This window comes from Uloborus diversus, chromosome 5 (genome assembly GCF_026930045.1).
Source record: "Uloborus diversus isolate 005 chromosome 5, Udiv.v.3.1, whole genome shotgun sequence".
Taxonomy (NCBI): domain Eukaryota; kingdom Metazoa; phylum Arthropoda; class Arachnida; order Araneae; family Uloboridae; genus Uloborus; species Uloborus diversus.
This window is the reverse complement of record NC_072735.1, coordinates 12,877,841-12,899,122: the sequence shown is the minus strand read 5'-3', so window position 1 is coordinate 12,899,122 and position 21,282 is coordinate 12,877,841. Positions and strand designations below refer to the sequence as shown.

At 34.4% G+C, this 21,282-nt stretch overlaps 1 protein-coding gene across 1 annotated transcript in view; it reads right to left on the bottom strand.

The window, feature by feature from the left end:
- Positions 1 to 21,282, bottom strand: part of LOC129222449 (cell adhesion molecule Dscam2-like) — a 94,154-nt gene that overhangs the window by 46,840 nt on the left and 26,032 nt on the right. The window contains exons 9-10 of the mRNA XM_054856963.1: positions 11,919 to 12,066; positions 6,460 to 6,608 (exon numbers count right to left, since the gene is read on the bottom strand). Of these exons, the coding sequence (XP_054712938.1) occupies positions 6,460 to 6,608; positions 11,919 to 12,066 (297 nt within the window). The remainder of the gene's footprint in view (positions 1 to 6,459; positions 6,609 to 11,918; positions 12,067 to 21,282) is intronic.

Below are 21,282 nucleotides of genomic sequence, written 5' to 3'. Positions count from 1 at the left end.
AACAATGTAAATGTTTTAGACAACTTTCACAAACGTGAACTGTTTTATTAGTTTTATTTCATTACTAACTTTGTGAACACTGCAATGGGAAATACTTTACTTCGATTGCGTGTTTTTCAGTAAGAACTATTTATTTTGTTTCATTATATTTTCTGATTTTAACCGTTATTTAAAATTGAAACATGTGATTCATCCACTCTTCTCTTGCTCTTTAGAATCAATAGAAGAGCGCGTTAACTTTTAAATTAGAAAGAAATAGTGTATATTGTCTTTTAGTAGAACTAAAGAGCAACAAGCATCAAACCCAAAATACGTTTCCAAATTCATAGTCTAATGTCAGGAGTTTGAAATTATTCCAGATCAAGTTAATATGTACGTTATTTTCCCCGTAAAACTATTTCAGCAAATATTAGTGATTGCTTCAAGCAATCAACTGTCAGGCCACTTTAGTTTAATATGTCGATGAATTCCAAAGACGAAGGTATTTAGCAAATAACTGAAATTAATGAGAAACTTCACTTGAAATCTCACGAGCTGAAATATTTTCTGACAAGGTTGCAAAACTATTATTGTTAACTTGAAATATTTGTTTTGTCTCTCTTAAAAGAATGATTTGAATAATTCCTCAATAAAAGAATGTCAAACAAATAAGACAATGTTTGATTCAATTTATACGTTCTTCATTATACACTATTTATATGACTAGTCGTCTCAATATTGAATTCTTTTGTAACATCTGACAAAAATTTACACTAAAAACCTCCACGTTGAAGGTAAATTTTGCGAAAAAACTAATTTTACTCTAAAGTTTTAAGGTTAAAAAAAACTATGGTAAATTGCGCTGTATAAAAAACAAGCTACAGGCAGTGGACTTGCACTTGTCTTTTTCTTATTCGCAGGAATAAAGGCTAAATTTTATTCTGAAAGCGGCTCAAGAGGTAAAGAGGAAATGTAAATTAAGTGATCCACTAGAGTAACGGCACCAGTAACAGACAAGGGTCCAGTAACAGAGAGTTATAAGTTTGGATTTAAATAATAAGAATTGTAGGCGGGTAAAACTGATGTTGACACACTGATGAAAACCACATGCAGTGGACTCGCTCTAGTTTTTCTTATTCGCAGGAATAAGTGCTAAACTTTATTCTGAAAGCGGCTCAAGAGGTAAAGAAGAAATGTAAATTAAGTGATCCACTAAGGGTAACGGCACCAGTAACAGATAAGGGATCAGTAACATACGTTTATATGTTTGGAATTAAATAATAATAATTCTAGGCGGGTAAAACTGATGTGGCTGTGGCCAATGAATAGGGTGCAACGGAATTTTTCGGAAGGAATTCCAAAAACGTCTTCTCTAGCTTCAAAATATGATTCACTAATAATATTCCTATTTTGGAAGGCTTATCTTCTAAATTTCTAATAAGTGACTAAGGTAACAACAAATCGTTTTTTTTTTTTCTTCCATGCGACTCGAACTCTATATTGTCTGCAGACTTCGTTTTAAATTGTGAAAATATTTATTTTTTTTTAAAAAACTTATCATAAAATTTGTTGTAACAACTGCTGCTGAATTTCAGGAGTAATAAACAGATTTTTGGTAACAAAGATGATTTTCACTCCACGACAGGCTTTATTTTAGAATTTCTTATATATTTCATCAAAAACTGAACAATACTTTTGATATGTTCTCCTAAATAAATTTATTGTTAATAAACATGCTAAAATTAAGAAATTTTAATTTTCAGTTTCTTTTTTTTTTCATTTTAAATATTGCGGACAAAAAGTAGTCTCTACACAATGAAAACATTATGTAAAAAAGTGCACTAAGTCTGAGCATTGTGATTGCATATGAAAAGTATTGTACAATTTAGCTGTACAGAGTGTGCTGTTTATACAGTGCACTTTTTGTGCACAAAACAGAGGTGCCAAACATGCTCAGATTTTGCGTATCATGCTCAGATTTATGCTTTGTTTTTGCGTATTGTGATGTAAATACGTGTGTGACCATTGAGTTTACGGTGTTATTGGAATTTGCCTAATTGCTATGGTTAATTTAGCAGTTGCTAACGATATTTCTTGTCGTAAATAAATCTTCTCTATTTTCTCAAGAACTATTGTCATTTAAAGAATTTCTTGAAGTGGCTGGACTCATAACAATATATTGCAATTAAACATTTTTGTTCTGACTAAATATATTTACTTTTTAATCATTTACTCGATAATGCACTACATATAGCTTTGATTAATATTGTAATTTTGCATCCCTTCTTTTAAACTTTGGATATTGATAAGTCGCATTTTTAGTTGATTTAATTACGTTACATTAAAATATTGTGCTTCGTAAATATACCTAATGCAATGCTGGTATTCTAGTGACTTCAGTACGCTACTGGCACCATGCACCGTTCCAGCTTATGCAATGCCAGTACACTTTAACATCAAAATGAACTGCACCAGTGTCTATTCCCGCATCATAAGTCAGTACAGACCATTCTGGAGAATCACCAGAATATACTACCGCGATAGGAAGTAACGAAATGTGCTGTACCAGTACCAGAAAGAAATATCTGTATACAACTGAAGTTGGAACAACAACTCTGGCTAAAACTACCGGGATTTGAAGAACCAAATAAATTCCAAAATAGAACAACCGTTCGGAAATGGAGTGCCGGTATCTGAAGTACCAGCTTATGGAACACCGGTTCCAGTAGGAACTACCGAGATCTGAAGCATACCGGAACACAGGTTCCGGTATGGACTACTGGGATCTGAAGTATACTGGCTAATGGAACACCGGTTCTGGTATTGAGCCCCGGTCCCAGTATGGAATACCAGGATATGAAGTATACCAGTTTATGGAACACCGGTTCCAGTATGGAATACCGGTTCCGGTATTGAGCCCCGGTCCCGGTATGGAATACCGGGATATGAAGTATACCGGTTTATGGAACACCGGTTCCAGTATGGAATACCGGTTCTGGTATGGAGTACTGGTTCCGGCATGGAATACCAGTATTATTGGAATACCGGTTCTGGTATGGAGCACCGGTTCCGGTATGGAAAACCGGTATTATTGGAATACCGGTTCCGGTATGGAATACCGGTTCCGGTATGGGATACCGGGATCTGAATTATACCGGCTTATGGAACACCGGTTCTGGTATGGAATACCGGTTCCGGTATGGGATACCGGGATCTGAATTATACCGGCTTATGGAACACCGGTTCCGGTATGGAATACCGGTTCCGGTATGGAATACCGGTTCCGGTATGGGATACCGGGATCTGAATTATACCGGCTTATGGAACACCGGTTCCGGTATGGAATACCGGTTCCGGTATGGGATACCGGGATCTGAATTATACCGGCTTATGGAACACCGGTTCCGGTATGGAATACCGGTTCCGGTATGGGATACCGGGATCTGAATTATACCGGCTTATGGAACACCGGTTCCGGTATAAATACTGACATACCGGAAGTATGATACCGGTTCCGGTGTTTCATAAGCCGGTATATTTTTTTCCGGTATCATTTTTTTTTCCAATAGGGACAGTTTACAAGATTTTTCCTCTTGCTTAAGCAAAAAGGTTTTTATTGGCATCATTGCTTCGCAAGCTATCAAAATAAAAAGAATTTGCAATGGGGTTGTTTCCTTCAGTCAAAAGTACTACTTTTAGTCGCTGATATTGATAAAATGAATAAAAAAACATTGACCTAGAAAATACTTTCATTTTCCCAACAGTTATTTTTTAATTATTTTTTTAAACTGTCCGATTTTGAAAACAAGGCTTGGTCTTTATGACGTCACAAATGATGCAATTCGGCGCATCTTTCTACCACGTTTCCACGTTATGATAATGAAGAAGCGAATTAAATATTGCGCTCTACGCTTGCTATCAACCATATCGTTGCCAATACACGTGAGTAAAGATGCGAATTAAATATTTTTCTTCGTGAAAATGGCAACACTAAATGGCGTTTCATCATTTGTGATGTCACACGACAGAAACGTAAACAACAAAGCGCATCGATTTAAGTATTTTTTTAAAAATAATAAACTTGAACAAATTATTTAAAAAGTGGTCAGATCCTACAATTTAAAGCATGCTCTTTCAGAAAAAACTACTTTTAAAATTTTGGAAACGACCCCATTCGCAACTCCAACAACTATAGGGGGCACTGCAGCCACCGTCTAATGGCGGAGGAAAAAGGTAAAACAAACGCACGCCGCAACGTAGATGCTAATAAGCCTAGTAATTTGTGTTTGTATGCATGACTTTTTGGTTTTATTCTTTTTAAATTATTTTTTAAAGTCTTATGGATATTCTGGCACACGTAGAAGGAAATGAGAATTCAAGAAACATTAAAAAAGGTTAGAAATTAATGCAAATTTCGTAGTTCGTAGTTATAAGCAGCCATTTCCACGACGTTGAATTTGATATTTATCAATTCTTGATGGAGCTACATTTTCATTCTGGCCATAAGAACACTAAAAATATTTCATGTAACAAAACCTTTGTTTACTAGTGTTATCAAAAGAGGAAGATATAACTTTTTTGTTTTGTTTGGCTATTGCTAACTGTTTTACATTTGAAGCTGAGTTATTTCTCATATTGCGAATCGGTTAATTTTAATTTTTCCTGTTTTGTGCCTTTCTAATTTCTGAATTATGATTTAATTCTGTCATGCATCATCCATAAAATTCTCACGGATACATGGTGGTAGTTTTCTTTTTAATGATCTTTCATTATTTCTTTAAACTTATCGAATTCTGTAATCTTCCTACCATTTTAATTTACACATGATAAAATTAAAAATGGTTTACAACTGTCATGCACAATCTCGCCAAGGGTTTTTAGCTCTCATAATACTAAAACTATAACCCTAAACTATAATCGCACTATTTTGGCGACGAAAATTCTCAGCGTTAAACATTTTTCATTTCGTTCTACGATAATATATTCAAGAACATATTTTGCATACTGTCCATTCCAACTAAATGCTGCAGCAAAATAAGGTTATTTAAATTAATGGTTATTAAACTAGGCGGATATGAAAGCCCCAATTCTTCTGCTAATATTATCGAATCTTTCCTTCGAGCTTAAGATTTAAAATAAACCATATTCTTACAAAGTCACACAAAACAGTAGAAAAAAATTACCTGGTATAACGTTATCCTCTTTCAAAAAAAAAAAAAAAAAATGCAGCGAACAGACGAGCATATTCGTTGATAATGAGAAGTTTGTTAATCGAAAGTTTTCTTGTGTTTACGCTTTCGCCATTTACGACAATCACTTCACTTTTTAGATAGAAATATAGAAAACAACATTATTTTTAAAGGGACGAAACAATTTCTGTTGCTGAGGGCAATCTAAGACACATCGAATGCGTTAATTAACACTCGTAACAAACTGCCTATGTTTACCAACAGACGCACGTGGAACGCAAAGTTTTACCTTTTTCTTTGATTTTATAAATCACCGAAAGGTAGCGTATTCGAGCGCTGGAGTTGCGAATACCATTTCCGCATTTAATCAAGAAATTTCTGTACTCAAAAATATCCTTTTAAATAATAACTTCCCTAATAATCTGGTTGAAAACATTTGCTTAAGTATAACCTTCAATGAACATTTCGCTTCTTTTGAGACCGTTCAACTGTGTAAATGTATGATACAACCGTGACAAACCATTTTTTTTTGGTCGCTGAGGTGGAAGGATTTTACACGTGGGAAACGGACGACTGGCATGTTTTTGGATTAATCTCTTTGGATATGGACTTAATTTTTACTTTTACCTTGATAACTGGAATGAATTCTGTCAAGTTGAACATTGGGTTGGTTTTATTATAAATGGATCTCAAGGTAAGATAATTTTGGTTATAAGCAGGTACTGTCAAGTGGATGGCTAAATATTTCGGAACTTGTTTTCCTAATTAGTCGAGGCGAAACCCCTGCTTTTAATTTTAGGTTTGAGCTCTTCTTTATTGTTTTTAGTTCAACATGTGGCTCATTTGCCCAATGTTACTCTATATTGCATGTACTGGAGCTTAAACACTCTCTTTTAGTTCATAGTTTTTTTTTTTTTTGGTCTTTTGACCATATTTATTGAATCCTCCTCGGCTGATGAGCTTTGGATTCATAATTTGTCTTTTCCTATTAAATAGCTGTTTGCAATTTTCCTTTTTCTCATCATTATTTGTTATATAATTTGTTTAATGTTTGTTATTTGACTTGCATATTTTATATTTACTTGGCTTTTTAGTTTTGCTGCGTTGCGCATCTATGGGCTTTTGGTGTGGTCTTTTCAATATTTTTCACTTTTATTATAATTAATATAATATATATATATATATATATATATATCTTCACATAAACGAAATGAGAAAGCATACGGTTTCAGTTTTCTTGGGAATCTTACGGTTGATTTATTTAAGATATAAAAATAGTTTCTACTCTTACCTTGAACAACAAATTGAATAATAGCTTCGTCTGTCCCAATATCACTTACTGCAGAGCAAGTGTATTTTCCGGTATCATTTCGATTTGAGTTCAGTATCTGCAGTTCAGAAATTGTTTGATGTTTCTTCGATATATTTCTGATAAAATACCTAAAAACGAAAATGGAGCAGAAAATATTATTCTTAGAAGCAAGTGTTTTCTATATTCATCTTGAAATAACTATTTTGAAATATTTTTCAGTTTTTTTAAGCTTTCTTTTGCGTTGAGTCTATGACAAAAATTTCGACACAAAATCTTTAAGATAAAGATCAGATCATTAAGTTGTCCTAGATAGAAATTATGATCGTTGAAAAAAAAATCCCGTGCAATATAACGCAGTGGCAAAAACATACTATGTGCGACGATGGCGCATTTATGATTATTAATAAATATTCATGATTCCCTGATTTAGAAAAAAAAAGAACATGTTTTTTTTTTGAGAAATCACGATTGCTTATTGTTCTCACTTGACTGTTTTGATGTCCTTTGATTTTATTTTCCCACCGCCACCCTCCGCAGCATCACCGTCGACCGGGTCCTCACGATGCTGCTCCTATAGCGAAAGCCGTCTCCAGGTTGCATCCATGTTCTACACACACGCGCATACATACAAAACTACACACACACACACACGCACACACAAACACATGCACACACATACACCTATACACACGCATACATACAGACACCTACACATACACACACACAAAAACATACACACATACATACACACAACTACTCATATTCATGCATACATACAGACACCTACACATACACACAAAAACATACACACACATACACACAACTACCCACACATTCATGCCTGCACACAGACACAAACACATATGCCTACACACACATACCCTTCCCACACACACACATTCATACAAACAACTACCCACACACTAATGCCAGCAGCACACAGACACAAACACACATGCCTACACACATACACATTAGAGTGTCCCGTCCATATATGAGAAAAAAAAAATTGAACTACACTATCACAAGAGGTGTCAAAATTTGCGAAATTTTTTACAGATCACGAAAAAGGTAAAAAAAATGGAATTGCGTGTCATCTTGAGGGCTCTACAGCTCTTTGAAGTTTTGCATATTTTACATTTTTGACAAACCTAAGCGATATGATTTAAAAAATACAAAAATAAAGTTTAGAAATCACTTTATTTAAGAAACTAATGAAACAAAGCACAAGAAAACAAAATAAACAAACTACAGTTTATAAATAATGACAAAAGTTTAGAATTTAAACTTATTTTTGTGTCCAAAATTTGGCATTTCTGCGCGAGATTGCAACCTGGTTCTAACGAAGCCATCTCTAGAAGTAGCGTTAGTAACACTTTGTGAAGCCTGTGTTATTAGTTTAACACATCTTTCCACAGATTGTGAGTGGCAAGGAAAGTCGACGATTTCCAAGCTATTATCTTTTGCCATAATTTGAAGGTTCTCGTTAGAAATATGTCGAAGAACCGGTGGTGCTGTAACCTGACACTCTTGCCAGACAATTATTTCCGTATAATCTTTAGCAGAGAAGTTAATTTTTGGTGTTTTAAATATTCTGCGTTTAGTGCTACTTTCAGCCTCTCTAGCTTTTTTTATTCTTCGTAATGCTAACTCCCGAATGTGCTCCCTATCATCAAACAACATACTGACCAGCAGGTTTTCTGGGTGCGCAAAAAAAGCATTTCTTTCGATAACAGAATACACAACAGATTTCAAGTTTTCGGGTAAAAATCGAGAGTACACAATCATTTGAAAAAGATGTTTGGCTGCTTCCTTTAAAAGATGACTTTTGTTTGATTAAGAACCAAACTGGAGCGTACACTTTAACCACGTAGTTAACAAGTAATCGCAAATTTTCTGTTGGATTAAGAGTACTTACATAAAGTCTGAGTATACGATTAGCAGAAGTAAGCCATCTCGAGTGCGCCATTTTTCCAGGTTGGCGATTTGCCAGCTCAGGACTACAGAAACCAGTTGATACAGCTTGACAAATCTCATAAAGATATTTTTGATCCGTGCTTAGTTCATCAACCACATTTTTCGGCAAATTAAGCAAATTACCATCCACCGCGCAAAAAGACAATGTCATTTTATTTTCACAACCAGCTAACTGTTTTTCAATAGGTCCGGAATATTCTTTAGGACCCAAAGTGCAACCATCTAAGGTCAAGAATAAATGACGAAGGGGTAATTCGTTGGCATGAAGCATACACACTCACCATTACAATGGTCTTTCCAAATACTCCTCTAAATATTGAATCACGCCACCCTTCCAACCGGTGTTTATTGCAGTTCCGTCACATCCAACGCAAATCACGTCTTCTAAATTCAAGCATTGACCTTCTAATAGAGCTGTAATCGAAGTTAGAATTGCCTTTGCAGTGCCAAGACTTGGCGTTGTGTGTCCCAACTAAATTGATCCGGGTTCTGCTAAAATTGAGATGTGCTCTTCTAAAATTTCTTTGCGATGGTAACGAGCTCCTATTTTCTCATTTATCAGTCTTGTCTTTACGTCCATCAAAGTAAATGCTTTTTATAACAATACTTCCAATATCTTTGGAAGCTTCTTTCCGAGCTTTAGCTACAGCTCTGTGGATTTTGTTTTTATCAACAACTAGAGTTAAATCTTCTTTTGAAACCAAGCCGACATCAGCTAAAACTGCAGAAGCAACAGCAGCAGCAGATCGCGTCGACAAACCGTATCTATCACAGACCTTAGCAACTGTTGGCAAGATCAGTGTATTCCTATTTGTCGTTGAAGTTGATGGTGTCCCTGTAGAGGCCGTATTCGTCTCTGTTATGGGATACGTTTCTGGAGAAAATTCACGCATCGAATCGTCATCAAAATTTGCTGAGACAGAATCGTTATTTTCAGTAGAAGACTTTTTTGCTGCCCTTTCAAGTTTTCTCTGCTGTTGTTTCATTAATCTAGCTGTTTCTTTCTTATCGACACCTCTTATCACCATTTTCCTGTCATTTCTTTGATCCAACAAGAACTTTCTATCATTGAGGGGAACTTTTTTAGGTTTTAAACACGAACAAGACTCAAATATAGGGCACTTACAAGCCGCAACGTCGAAGAGCTTCTCAGATGACTCTAAAAAGCACTTCAGTTTATTTTCAAAACTATCACTTCGTTTGCTTCTGGGGTATCGTTTCAAATTGACGTACTTTTCGAAATAGAATTTTAATAATTGAATTACTCGTTCCTTAGTTACGATTGGAATTGAAGCTTTTTCCAAATACTGTTGATTTTTTCAGAAACAATTGTATATATATGTGAACTGGAAGGGTCCTTTCCATTATGCATATATTTCTGTTCGCTCCTGACAAATAAAATAAATTTTATGACGTCTTTTACAGTAGGTAGCTGCCGATCATCAAGTTCCTTGTAGGGTCCCAGTATAGCACATCGGCATATAACACTAACAATTGCAACTGTACTTTTATAGCATTAAAATTACTTTGGCTACGAAGAAAACACCCGTGAGTCAAGCCAAGAAAGCCCTCGAAACAAGTAAAAGGAATTAGCAAGTTGAAACCAAACAAAGTCGAAGTCGTCAGTAACATATTGTTGCATGCAAATCGAGACGTGGCGCCAAGCTTCGTGGACGATTCTACTGCGGAAATGGGGGTTATTCCCATATAGGCATTTACAGTAGTAATCACCATATGTTTTTTTTTTTTTCTGTTCGTGTTGATATTACGAATCACGATCTTTTTATTTCAGCTGTCGAGCTTTTATTTCACAGTAAATTTATAACTTTATTCACAGTACTTCTTTTTCAGTTGCCATAAAAATGACAATTTTTCAAAACTTTGACGATCGATAGAGCCCTGAAGATATAGTTTTATTCCATTTTTTAAATTATTTTTGTAATTTACGATCGATTTCGCAAATTTTGAGAGGTCTTGCATTAAGAAAAACGGATTTTTTTTTCGAGACACCCTAATACACATACCCTCTACCACACAAACACACATACCCCCCACACAAACACACACGCCTACATACACACACGCGTGATTGCGAAAAGCATAATTTGAATTCAAGATGTCAAAATTCAAATTATTTTGTATATATTTTATTTTAGCAATTACGATTGCTTATTGCTTTCATTTGACTGTTTTTGGCGTCCTATCCTTTTATTTTCTTACCGCCACCTTCCGCACCATCACCGTCGACCGGCTCCTCATGATGCTGCTCCTATAGCGAAAGCCGTCTAAAGGTTGCATCCATGTCCTACACACATGCGCATCCATACACAACTGCACACACACGCACACATACACACACATACATACACAAACACACACACGCATACATACAGACACCTACACACACACAAAAACATACAAACACACATACACACAACTACCTACACATTCATGCCTCCACACAGACATAAACACATATGCCTACACACACATACACAAACCCCCTACACACAAACACACATACCCCCACACTCAAACACACATGCCTATATACACACACTCGTAATTGCGAAAAACATAATTTGAATTCAAGATGTCAAAATTCAAAATTATTTTTTTTTTACTGAGATACAACATTTAAAAAATGAGACATTTTACGAACAGGATCAAGTTATTGGTGCTTATTTATGCTACATTAGATCGGTTTTTGATTTAGAAAAAGTTAAATCAGGTCAAAAAAATTATTTTTGCACTAATTGCGTGACGTTGTGATTCAATTTAATGTACCGACTATCAACAATTTAATGCACAGACTCAAACCTTGATTTTTAAATGTCTACGAAGTTGAAGATAAGGTGTGTATCTCAAGCTAAAACGCAAAAGTATTTCGTTATTTGTTTATATTTGTGTGATAAATAATGTCATGAACACAGCAATGCGTTATTAGTTCTCAAATTTTTATTTAGTAATACTTAGCCAGTATAATACGGAAAATTCAGCAGCACTGTAAAAATAAGATCGGGCAGTATTTTGGTAGAAACCATTTGTTACGTAACTGTTGCATGGGTTTTCATTGTTTTTCAAATAGTATATATATATATTTTTTCTTATTTTCGTTGTTATACTTGGTTTTTAGATTGAAAATGCATTATGTGCATCGCTGTAGCAGAAAATGTTCTAAAAGTTTTTTAATTATCTCAATAAATTAGTTAAATCAAATATTTTAACTTCAGAGTAATTCAAGTGTAATCCCCCCCTCCCCGAATTATTTTATAAATATGTAGATGAAATTCCAAATATATTTCCAATGATCCTTTACGATTTTATTTCAACTTTTCTGGTACCGTCTCCCCAAGATTGTCAAAAAATATTATTTAACAGCAAGCAATGCGTTTCGCAGTTTAAAAGAGAATTTAAAAAAAAAATGTTTTATTTATAAGTTTTAGAGAAATAATAATTACCTGGGATTTGTTTTTGCTTCCAGAACTGTTTTATTTTTATGCCAAGTAATGGTGATTGGGGCGTGGCCGGAAGCATCGCATTTCAAAGTAACGTTCAGTTCTTCCCTGGTAGCTTTGCTCTGGTATGCGTCCTTGAAGCGAGGTGGTACTAAAAATAGAAAACAAAATGCTATGATACTGAGATGCAATGCTTGTCAGAAACTAGCGCTGTTGAAAATAGACGCATATATTTTAAGGCTAAGAGCACAAATTTTATACAATCGACATGTTTCATTCTTAAATATGTGTTTCACACGTTATGTGTTATAATCTCCGTTTTATCCATACGTTGGATTGAGCTCTTCGTACCCTTATTTTTAACCCTAGAGAAGTCGCGCTTCGGTCGATTCCTCGCCCATTGTCAGATATTTCACTCTATCCGACCACCCCTTATTCTAATAATGGGGCCCATCTGTGTAGCTGAGGGTCAGTCTCTCCCCAGCCCACACACTTAGTTCTGAGAATTTTCTTCGGTATATCAAGGTTGCATAGCTTTTGGAAATGTATGTTGGTCATTTAGACCAATAGCGCGCCATCCTAGTCTGATGTCATTTTCTCCCCGGCACTTCCTTTCTTCTGCATTCATCTCACGGATCGCTACGGCGGGGAAAAGACCGACGCGAGAGCACTAACGTAACAAAAGGAAACGCGACTTCTCTAGGGTTAACCAGAGAGGAATGTGATTGGTAGTGGCATCACTCTCCGAGGGGTCCTTGTTTCTGTCCCTGGAATAACTTAACCATTTGTGATTAGTAATGAACGAGTTTGCTTAAAAAATGAGCATTCACGTTTTAAAACTCATTTAAACATTTGCCAAAACAATAATAAATATGATAGTGTAATAGTGAAAAAACACTAAATGTATAGCAATTGAAAAATATAGTAAAACATAAATAACGAATAAATACTTTTATGCTTGAAAATTTAATTATTCAATTTAGTAACATTTTGATGCACAAAAATTGCAAATTACTTTGTTTTGTAAACAACTAATTCCAATTTGTTTATCTTTCACTCTTTTTTTCTGAATTTCTCTATTTGTTACATTCCTTCAACATTTTTTTCTCGTCGGTAAATTTATTGCTAATTTATTCGAAGTGGTTGAATTTTATACAACTTGCACTGTTTATGGGATTTCCTGGAAATTTATTAACTGACGGATGACTTTTTCCTGATAGAATTATATAGTAAATTTCGGCTCCAGGTGTCATTTTCGTCTATTTGTTTTGTTGATTTGCATTTTTTTGGTATTTGTACTGTCACCTGTTCTACCGTGTTGCTTTCCTTTGATGACTTTTCATCCAAAAGTGCACACTTATTTGCATTGAAAAATGGTTTTATTTGTTAGACAGAAACACGTGTGTGCAGCAAAAGGTTGGTTAATTTATTCATTTATAGTAAAACCTATTTTGGAGCGGGAAAACTTGTTTGATATGACCCCTCGTCCCCGATATCAAAATATAAGGTCTTAAAGTGTGTTTCAAGAAAAGTCGCCAACTGTAGCCAGTTTCGGCGAGAAATTTAACATGTGTTCCGCATGCTTTGCAGATGACTATTTTGCCATATACAGACAGTGAAGCCATCGGTACCTTCCGACTTTGCTTAAAATTTCAAGAATAAAGACCTTATGTTAGGAAAACGGGAAGACGAGGGCAAATAATTTATGCGCTAAGCAGAATGTTTCGATGTATTATTTTTTCATTGCTACTTTATTTTTTCATTGCTACTTCTTTATTTTTTCATTGCTACTTCTTTATTTTTTTTAATTTTTGCATAATTATTTCCTTGGTATGTATTCAAAGGATGAAGGGACTTATATTACGTTGCAATGGTATTCTTAAACTATTACATTGCAGTCTCTTAAAAAATGTCTACATTTAGAATACTGTTAAGTCCTGCTACTTTAATTATAGTACAGGGTGTTTCAAAAAAAAATGACCCGAAATCGAAAAATCATATATTTTCAGATTTTAATCCATTTTATTAAATAAAGTTATAGTTAGAAGGGGGAAAATCTCGAGTTTCATGGAGTTGCCGACATGTAGCGCTAACTCTTTTTTCGTAAATAATAGGCCATTCCACGGAAAAACGTCCATTTTCCCCCACACGTGGCAACTAATGTATTAATTACTAGCGGTACATGCCTTGCTTTGCCTGTAATAAAAAAAATAAAAGTTCCATTTGGTTTGCCAGTATGTTTGCAAATAATGGATGATGAATTTCTTGCCAATATGCTATGTTAATTTGCTCGTCCATGTTATGGTTGTTTGCTTGTCCACGTTATAGTACTTTACTCGTCCATGTTATGGTAATTCGCCCGGTATTGCTGCAGATAAATTAAATCCACAAATGGAGGCTTAAAATTGGAATAAAAAAATAATGAAATCGAATTTTCAAAAAATCGCTTCAAAGTGCTCACACCTATGCTACGAACTAATTTTGTGCCGAATTTCATAAAAATCGGCCAAACGATCTAGACGCTATGCACGTAACAGACATCCATAGATCCAGAGACACAGACGTTATGTTTTATTATTAGAAAAGAAAATAATAAGTTGAACTGATAATTTGTTGCACAAGAAATCAGTATGTTTGGTTTCTTACATAAAAAAATATGTATCCACGGCCTCTTTTTTTTCTGTGAAATATATTATCTGTTAGTGAGGGCCAAAACAGCAGCTTTTACTGAGAGTACCCTATTGTAAATCGTGGTACTGTAAAAATTGAAAATTTTCACATTTTTAGTAGCAACATTTGATCAAAATACAACTTTTAATAGAGTTGAATAAGCTTATGTGCATTTAAATATTAACCATCTTATGGTTGTTCTTGTTAGGGCAATTTTTCGAAACTACTAACAAGAATTTTAAGCAAAATATTCCCTCCCTCATTTTGACATCCTTTTCAAAGACATAATTATTAACTTCAGTTAAGAAAGTTTACTTGAAGCTGAAGAATGATTTATTAACTGATTGACATCAAGTTAAGTGTTTGCAGCATGGATAAAGCGCTTGTAAGAGTTTAGAAAATCAATTTTTGGAGATAAATGTAAATGGTATGAAAAATAACATTCTTAAAATTAACAAGGGTTAATTTGCAAGCCTCAAAACTTCATATACTAAGAAATAACTTTCGAATTCTTATCAAATTACATAGAGATGTTTATTTGATTATTTTCTTTATTTTCTGAAATCTACATTTTCTAACGTTTTGAAGTTGTGTTTAAGCACAAAAGTGTGTTTTATTGATTTTGTAGGAGAGAAATTTCATGCCACTTGTCAAAAGTAAGGCCCTTATATATACTAATGCCCCTATACATACGAGCCGACGCATCAGCTTAAGATTAGCCTTTTTGGATCGGAGCGCGTGTTTGAGTGGTTGTCTTTCTGGCGAGTTATCGCGTTTGGCGATTGTTTACTGTGAGCAATTATTAGCGGCACACACGTGAATTGTTTATTAAACAAAATATTATTTTCGACAAATTTGGCGAAATTCAAAACTTTGCTTTAGTAACCTTAACAGTTAAAACAATGAAAATTCGATCCAAAATGGCTAAACTTAAGCTGATGCGTCGGCCTATTTATATAGCGGCTCTAATACATACCATTCGACGCATCAGCATTAGGTCAGCCTTTTTGGATCGGAGCGCGTATTTGAGTGATTGTCTTTTCTTGCAAGTTATCGAGTTTGGTGATTTCTCACTGTGAGCAATTATTAGTGGCTCGTGAGCAGTTTATTAAATAAAGTATTATTTTTGGCTAATTTGGCGAAATCCGAAACTTTGCTCTGGTAACCCTATCACCTCAAAAAGGAAAAATCCGACCCAAAATGGCGACATTCTATTTATATAGAAGCTCCTGTCAAAAAATTAGAAACTCATTAGGAGAGCAGTTTAGAGTAATATAAAACTAATATCCAGCAAAACCTTAAAAACCGGTCAACTCAAATGAGTCACAACTAACAACACTTTCTATCAAGTTATTCATTACCGCAGTGTCATGGGCGGATCCAGAAATATTTATAATGCGCATCAAGTTTCAATTGTCTTGCGTGATATCTCCTATGTAAAAAAAGTATCTCTTAAGCAGGGGCGCCCATCCCCTCAAGGGTGATGGAATATTTATACGGCAGATCAAGTTTCAATTGCCCTGCGTGATATCTCCTATGTAAAAAATTCTCTTAAGCAAGGGCGCCCATCCCCTCAAGGGTGATGGAATCCCCCCCTCCCCCTGCCCTTCAATTAGATGAATACCCATTTAAGTCCCCCCTTTTCTAGAATTTTTCAATGGTTAAACTCATTAGAAATGATTGTGCTTTTGAAAATGAACAAAAAAACTGAAAATAGCAATAGCGCACAAACTCAGTGAATCCTTTGAACTGTGATGTGCTGAGAAGAAATACCTTACAGGACGAAGCAAAAAACAGGTTAACATCAATTATATGTATAATTTTTTCGAGTCGAAAAGTTTGAAGATTGGTAATAATCATAATAAAATTCTTCACAGGTCAGCTAACCCTTTGACCCTCCCCTGAATCCGCCCCTGAGGTCAGTCTTACAGCTCGCAGATAGTGTCACTGATGTATACGCACATCTATACACAAGTTGTTAAATTTAGAACTCCTTTTGTCCTTTTGTGTCGGGGTTGAAAGGAATAATTTGAAATTAAAGAATAAAATAATAATATTTTTGCATAAATCTAATTATATGAGGACGGAAAAAATGCTCGCAAAAATTATATGAAAATACCTATAGAACCTTCAGATTTTTCTGCATCAGATAAAATTTAGTTCCAACGTTCCAATGTGATTAGAACATGAACTATAAGTGTTTTTTTTAACACATTCTATTCTGAAATGTAGGTGAACCATCAACTAAATGATCATTGTCTATAAAGGTCTTTTTGAACAATGGTTTTTTTTTAATGCAAATTTTTAAAGCAATATAAGAATTGTGGTGTATCACCGTCCTATGGGGGAAAAAGTTACTGATTTTGTTTTCACCAAAGGACGATAAACCACCCAAATATTTATTCTAATATACATAAAAGCTAATGATCAAGTAACGCGGCTGACGTTTTCAACAACGAAACTCGCGCCACGGCATGATACTTTCCTAATATATTTAAGAAAAATGATTTAAATGCAGGAAAAGGCTTCATTGTGACAAGGCTGAACTAAATCCAGTAACTTAACTATTTTATTGGTAAGACTGTCATTTAAGGAGAATGAAATAACGAAAAAGTGTTGAACATTGAACGCTATCTACTGGAGTTTAGAGTTCATCCACTGGAGCGAGGGTTAAAATTTCAACTATCAAAAAATCACAAAATAAGTCATTTCTTCGTTCAAATGTACAAGCAATTTCCACCCGCCATATCTTGACGGTCGATTTTCTGGTTAAAAAGAATACTGCATAGTTGGATTTTCTTATTTCTGTGCGAATTAGTATCTTGCTAATTGAGTTTCAAAATATACATCATTTCACAAATGCTTAAAATTGTCAGCTAACACATATAAATCTTAAAGTTGCCCCCAAATATTTCAGATGTGTGCACTGTAAAAAAAATTCGGAAACGTTTCTGAGTATATCGTGCAGCTGCGGTTCATGAAATTTTCAAAAACGTTTCTGAGTATTTCGGAATCCTCTTTCTGTAATGTCCAGAAACGTGTCTGAGTATTTCGGAATCCTCTTTCTGTAATTTTCAGAAACGTTTCTGAGTATTTCGGAATCCTCTTTCCGTAATTTCCAGAAAAGTTTCTGAGTATTCTGTGCAGCTGTGGTTCATGAAAGTTTCGAAAACGTTTCCGAGTATTTCGGAATTCTCCAAACAATTTTCAAAAACGTTTCCGAGAATTACGGAATCCTTTTTCCGTGATTTTTTCTAAAATATAATTCTTTATTATAGTATTGCATACCATATCAGTTTCAATTCTTTCATATCTAAGAGCAATAATACAAGCAATTTTAGAATCATTCGTGGATTTTTTTTTGAATTTCTAATGACAAATAGCATGACAACAGCATAACATATGCACAGTTATAAATTTTTGAAAATTTATGAAATAATATAGTAGTTTCATTCATAATCACAAAATCGTCGGGGGAGGAAGGGGAGTACTTTCTCAAAAGTGGGATTGTTTGTTAAACAATATTAAACTTCAGTTTTTCTCTCAATATTTTCAAAACAAAATTATCAACATATTGTATTTTTAATGCAGAACTTAAAAACATATCTTGTATCAAACTTGATAGCTTTTATTTTCGGATAAAATTTGACAAAACTTACCTACACTTTGCGTTTCGAAATTCGCTCACGTCAAGTCAATTTCTTTGACGAACAAAAGGTACCGAAAAGTACCAACAGAGAAATTGATGAATTTAAATATGACACCAAAGTCCCCCTGCTGGAACCATTCGGGTTTATTCTTCTGTTCTTGCCCTTTTCCAGTTTATCACAAATATAGATACTTAATCAAAATAGGTTACTGATTTTATTTTTAGAGTGTGCGCAAAATGCATTATATATTTTATTTATTAAAACATTGAACTCTATTACATGATTATTCCATTTCATATATACGAGAGTCCCCCCCCCCACACCATAAGAGTGATGGTGCACCCATAAAATGATATAAAGTGACCCCCCCCCTTAAAAAAAGCAACACCTTGAAAATGTCAATGGCACAGTCTGCGTGGTGAACGCCCCTCGTCTTCTCCCCATATGTGCATTGCATATTAATAACATAGTATTTAAAAAATGATCACTTTTAAAACGATGACATGAAATAATATTACTTTTTATTTCGGCATGTAAATGCAGCTGTTCCATTTTTGCAACTGACTCATTCCTCCTGACTGTCCTACATTAAACTAGTCTATCCACGAAGGAAATGTTATTTTCGGAACAACTAATGTCAAGAAATTTTTTTATTGTTAACCACATTTAACAAAATGGATAAGCTGATGAATTAATTGCATAACTATGTTCTTACTAATAGGTAATATGGTCATTTTCTAATGGTATAAATATTTTTAAACGAATGAATAAATTATAATAAAAAAAGATAATACTGGCAAATTTTTGTGAAGCATATTACAATACTAGAAAATATTTGCATTACCATATTTTTAATGAATTAAACAATTGATTTTTTTTTCTTTTTGAACTAAAATGTATGTACATCCAAGTATTTCGAAAAAACTTTTGTGATTGCTTCTCAAATATAAATCTTATTTCTTTTGCGTATTTAATCAGTTTCAGTTGGTTACAACAAATAGTACACTGCGCACATGTAGGATAACTTGAAATTAATTCGATAAACCCAAAAACAGTTACAATTTTAGCCTCATCAAATGCAAATCAACAAAAATATAAATGTATATAACAACATGTTTTAAAATATTCATTAATACTTACAAGTGAACATGAGCGGAAGAAAATCTAAGTACCTCCATTACAACTGAATACGTAATCCAAAGGGTTTCGTTTCATTAAGTATAAACACGGGTGTTGAAACTATTCACGCTTGAACACACAATATATATCTAATTATGGTCGCATTGGAAATTATAAAGAAGCAAATGGTTAAACCGTTTAACCGCCGAACTATTGACGGATGATCAAATTTGAGTAATTTTTTGAAATTGTGTCTATTTATGTCTAGTAAATACAGAAATAAAATAAAATTTCCAGAAAAAATTTTTTTATTATGATTTTCAGTGTGTTCCATTTTTGGAACATTGGCGTTTTGCATGAAGTTTTTTTTTTTTTTTCAGAGAATTTTTTTAAACTAAGAGGTTTTGAATGCGGTTTTTATCTTAGCATACTTTATTGCGGAAAAAATAATATTTGAAATTGCATTTGTGTACATATCAGAATTCAGGAAATCCAATACAGAAATATCTAATGCCCATCATATGAAAGGAAGCGTTGCTGGTGAAGTCGTTTGTCGCAATGGAAACATTTCTTAGTCGTATTTTTTTGCACACCGCGCAACGTCCTTGGGATGCAGATACAATATAATGTCCGTCAGACATTCTTGACCGTTTATGTAAATGACAACGAGGCCCTGGAGGACTTTCCACTCGTACTTTTCTTCTTAGGAGGTGAGTTGTTATTTCTCTTCGGAACTCTAAATGCTTCATCTTGACTTCGTGTAAATCACAATGAAGTAACCAACTAGCTACAACTGAAATATTCAGCGCATTACTAAAAAGATTCCACCACCATTTTTTACTCCTCAAATGAGGTCTGTAGCTCCCTAAAAGTTTATCCAAGACGTCCACACCCCCCATTTCTTCATTGTATCTCTTGATAAGATGAGGTTGTGGCACATCTATCTTGCATTTCTGCGCATTTGAGTAACATTTTACAGATGCAAGTGGCTCATGTGTATAACAATTAGATGCTACTGTAACCACTGCATTATCTTTCCAGCTGCACATGTACACTGATCCATCAGATCGATAGTCAAAATTTCCGCGATCTTCTTTAGAAAGGGCTTTTTTGGATTTCCGTGGACAATGGCCAGTTCGGTTTTCACGAATTGTTCCTGTTGCTCGTACACTTTTTTTTTTTGATAGCTGAGAAATTAAGTCATATGATGTAAAAAAGTTATCAAAGTATACTTCATGCTTAGACGTGTCAGTCAAAACTGATAATAGATCATTTACAACTCTGGATCCTAATTGCACATCAGGGGATCCTTCTTTTTTGCCTGAATAAATCTCCATGGAATATGGGTATCCACTTGAAGAGCACAGCATCCAAATTTTGAAGCCGAATCTTATTGGTTTTCATCTAATAAACATTTTACATGAAGGCCGACCGTAGTAGGGAACCATAGATTCATCTATGCTTAATTTTTCATGAAATACACCAAATTGTTGAGGGTTTTTACACAATTCTTCGTAAATAAGGAAAACTTTTCTTAGTTTGTCATTTTGTTTTAATTCATGGTTGTCCATCAAATGAAAATTGTTTTTTATTTTTCGAAAACGATTTTGAGGCATAACTGTTAGTACAATTGGCACAGATGTATCTTCTGCACTGCTCCAATACATATCTTCAGAAGGAACAGAATGGTACCCACTCAATAGCAACAAACCAAAAAATTGTAGGATTTCATCTCTGTCAACATCTATTCTTCCTCAGTGATATTGCCTAGTTCATCAGGGGGTAATTGGCATATATCTACATCTGACAAATCCGAATCTGACAATGTCTCTAAATAAGCCACAGCTTGTTCTCAGTAAGAAATCTTGTAGACATTTTTTAACATTTATGAACAGTTGGTATACGTCAAACAGAATTTCCTTTCGCCC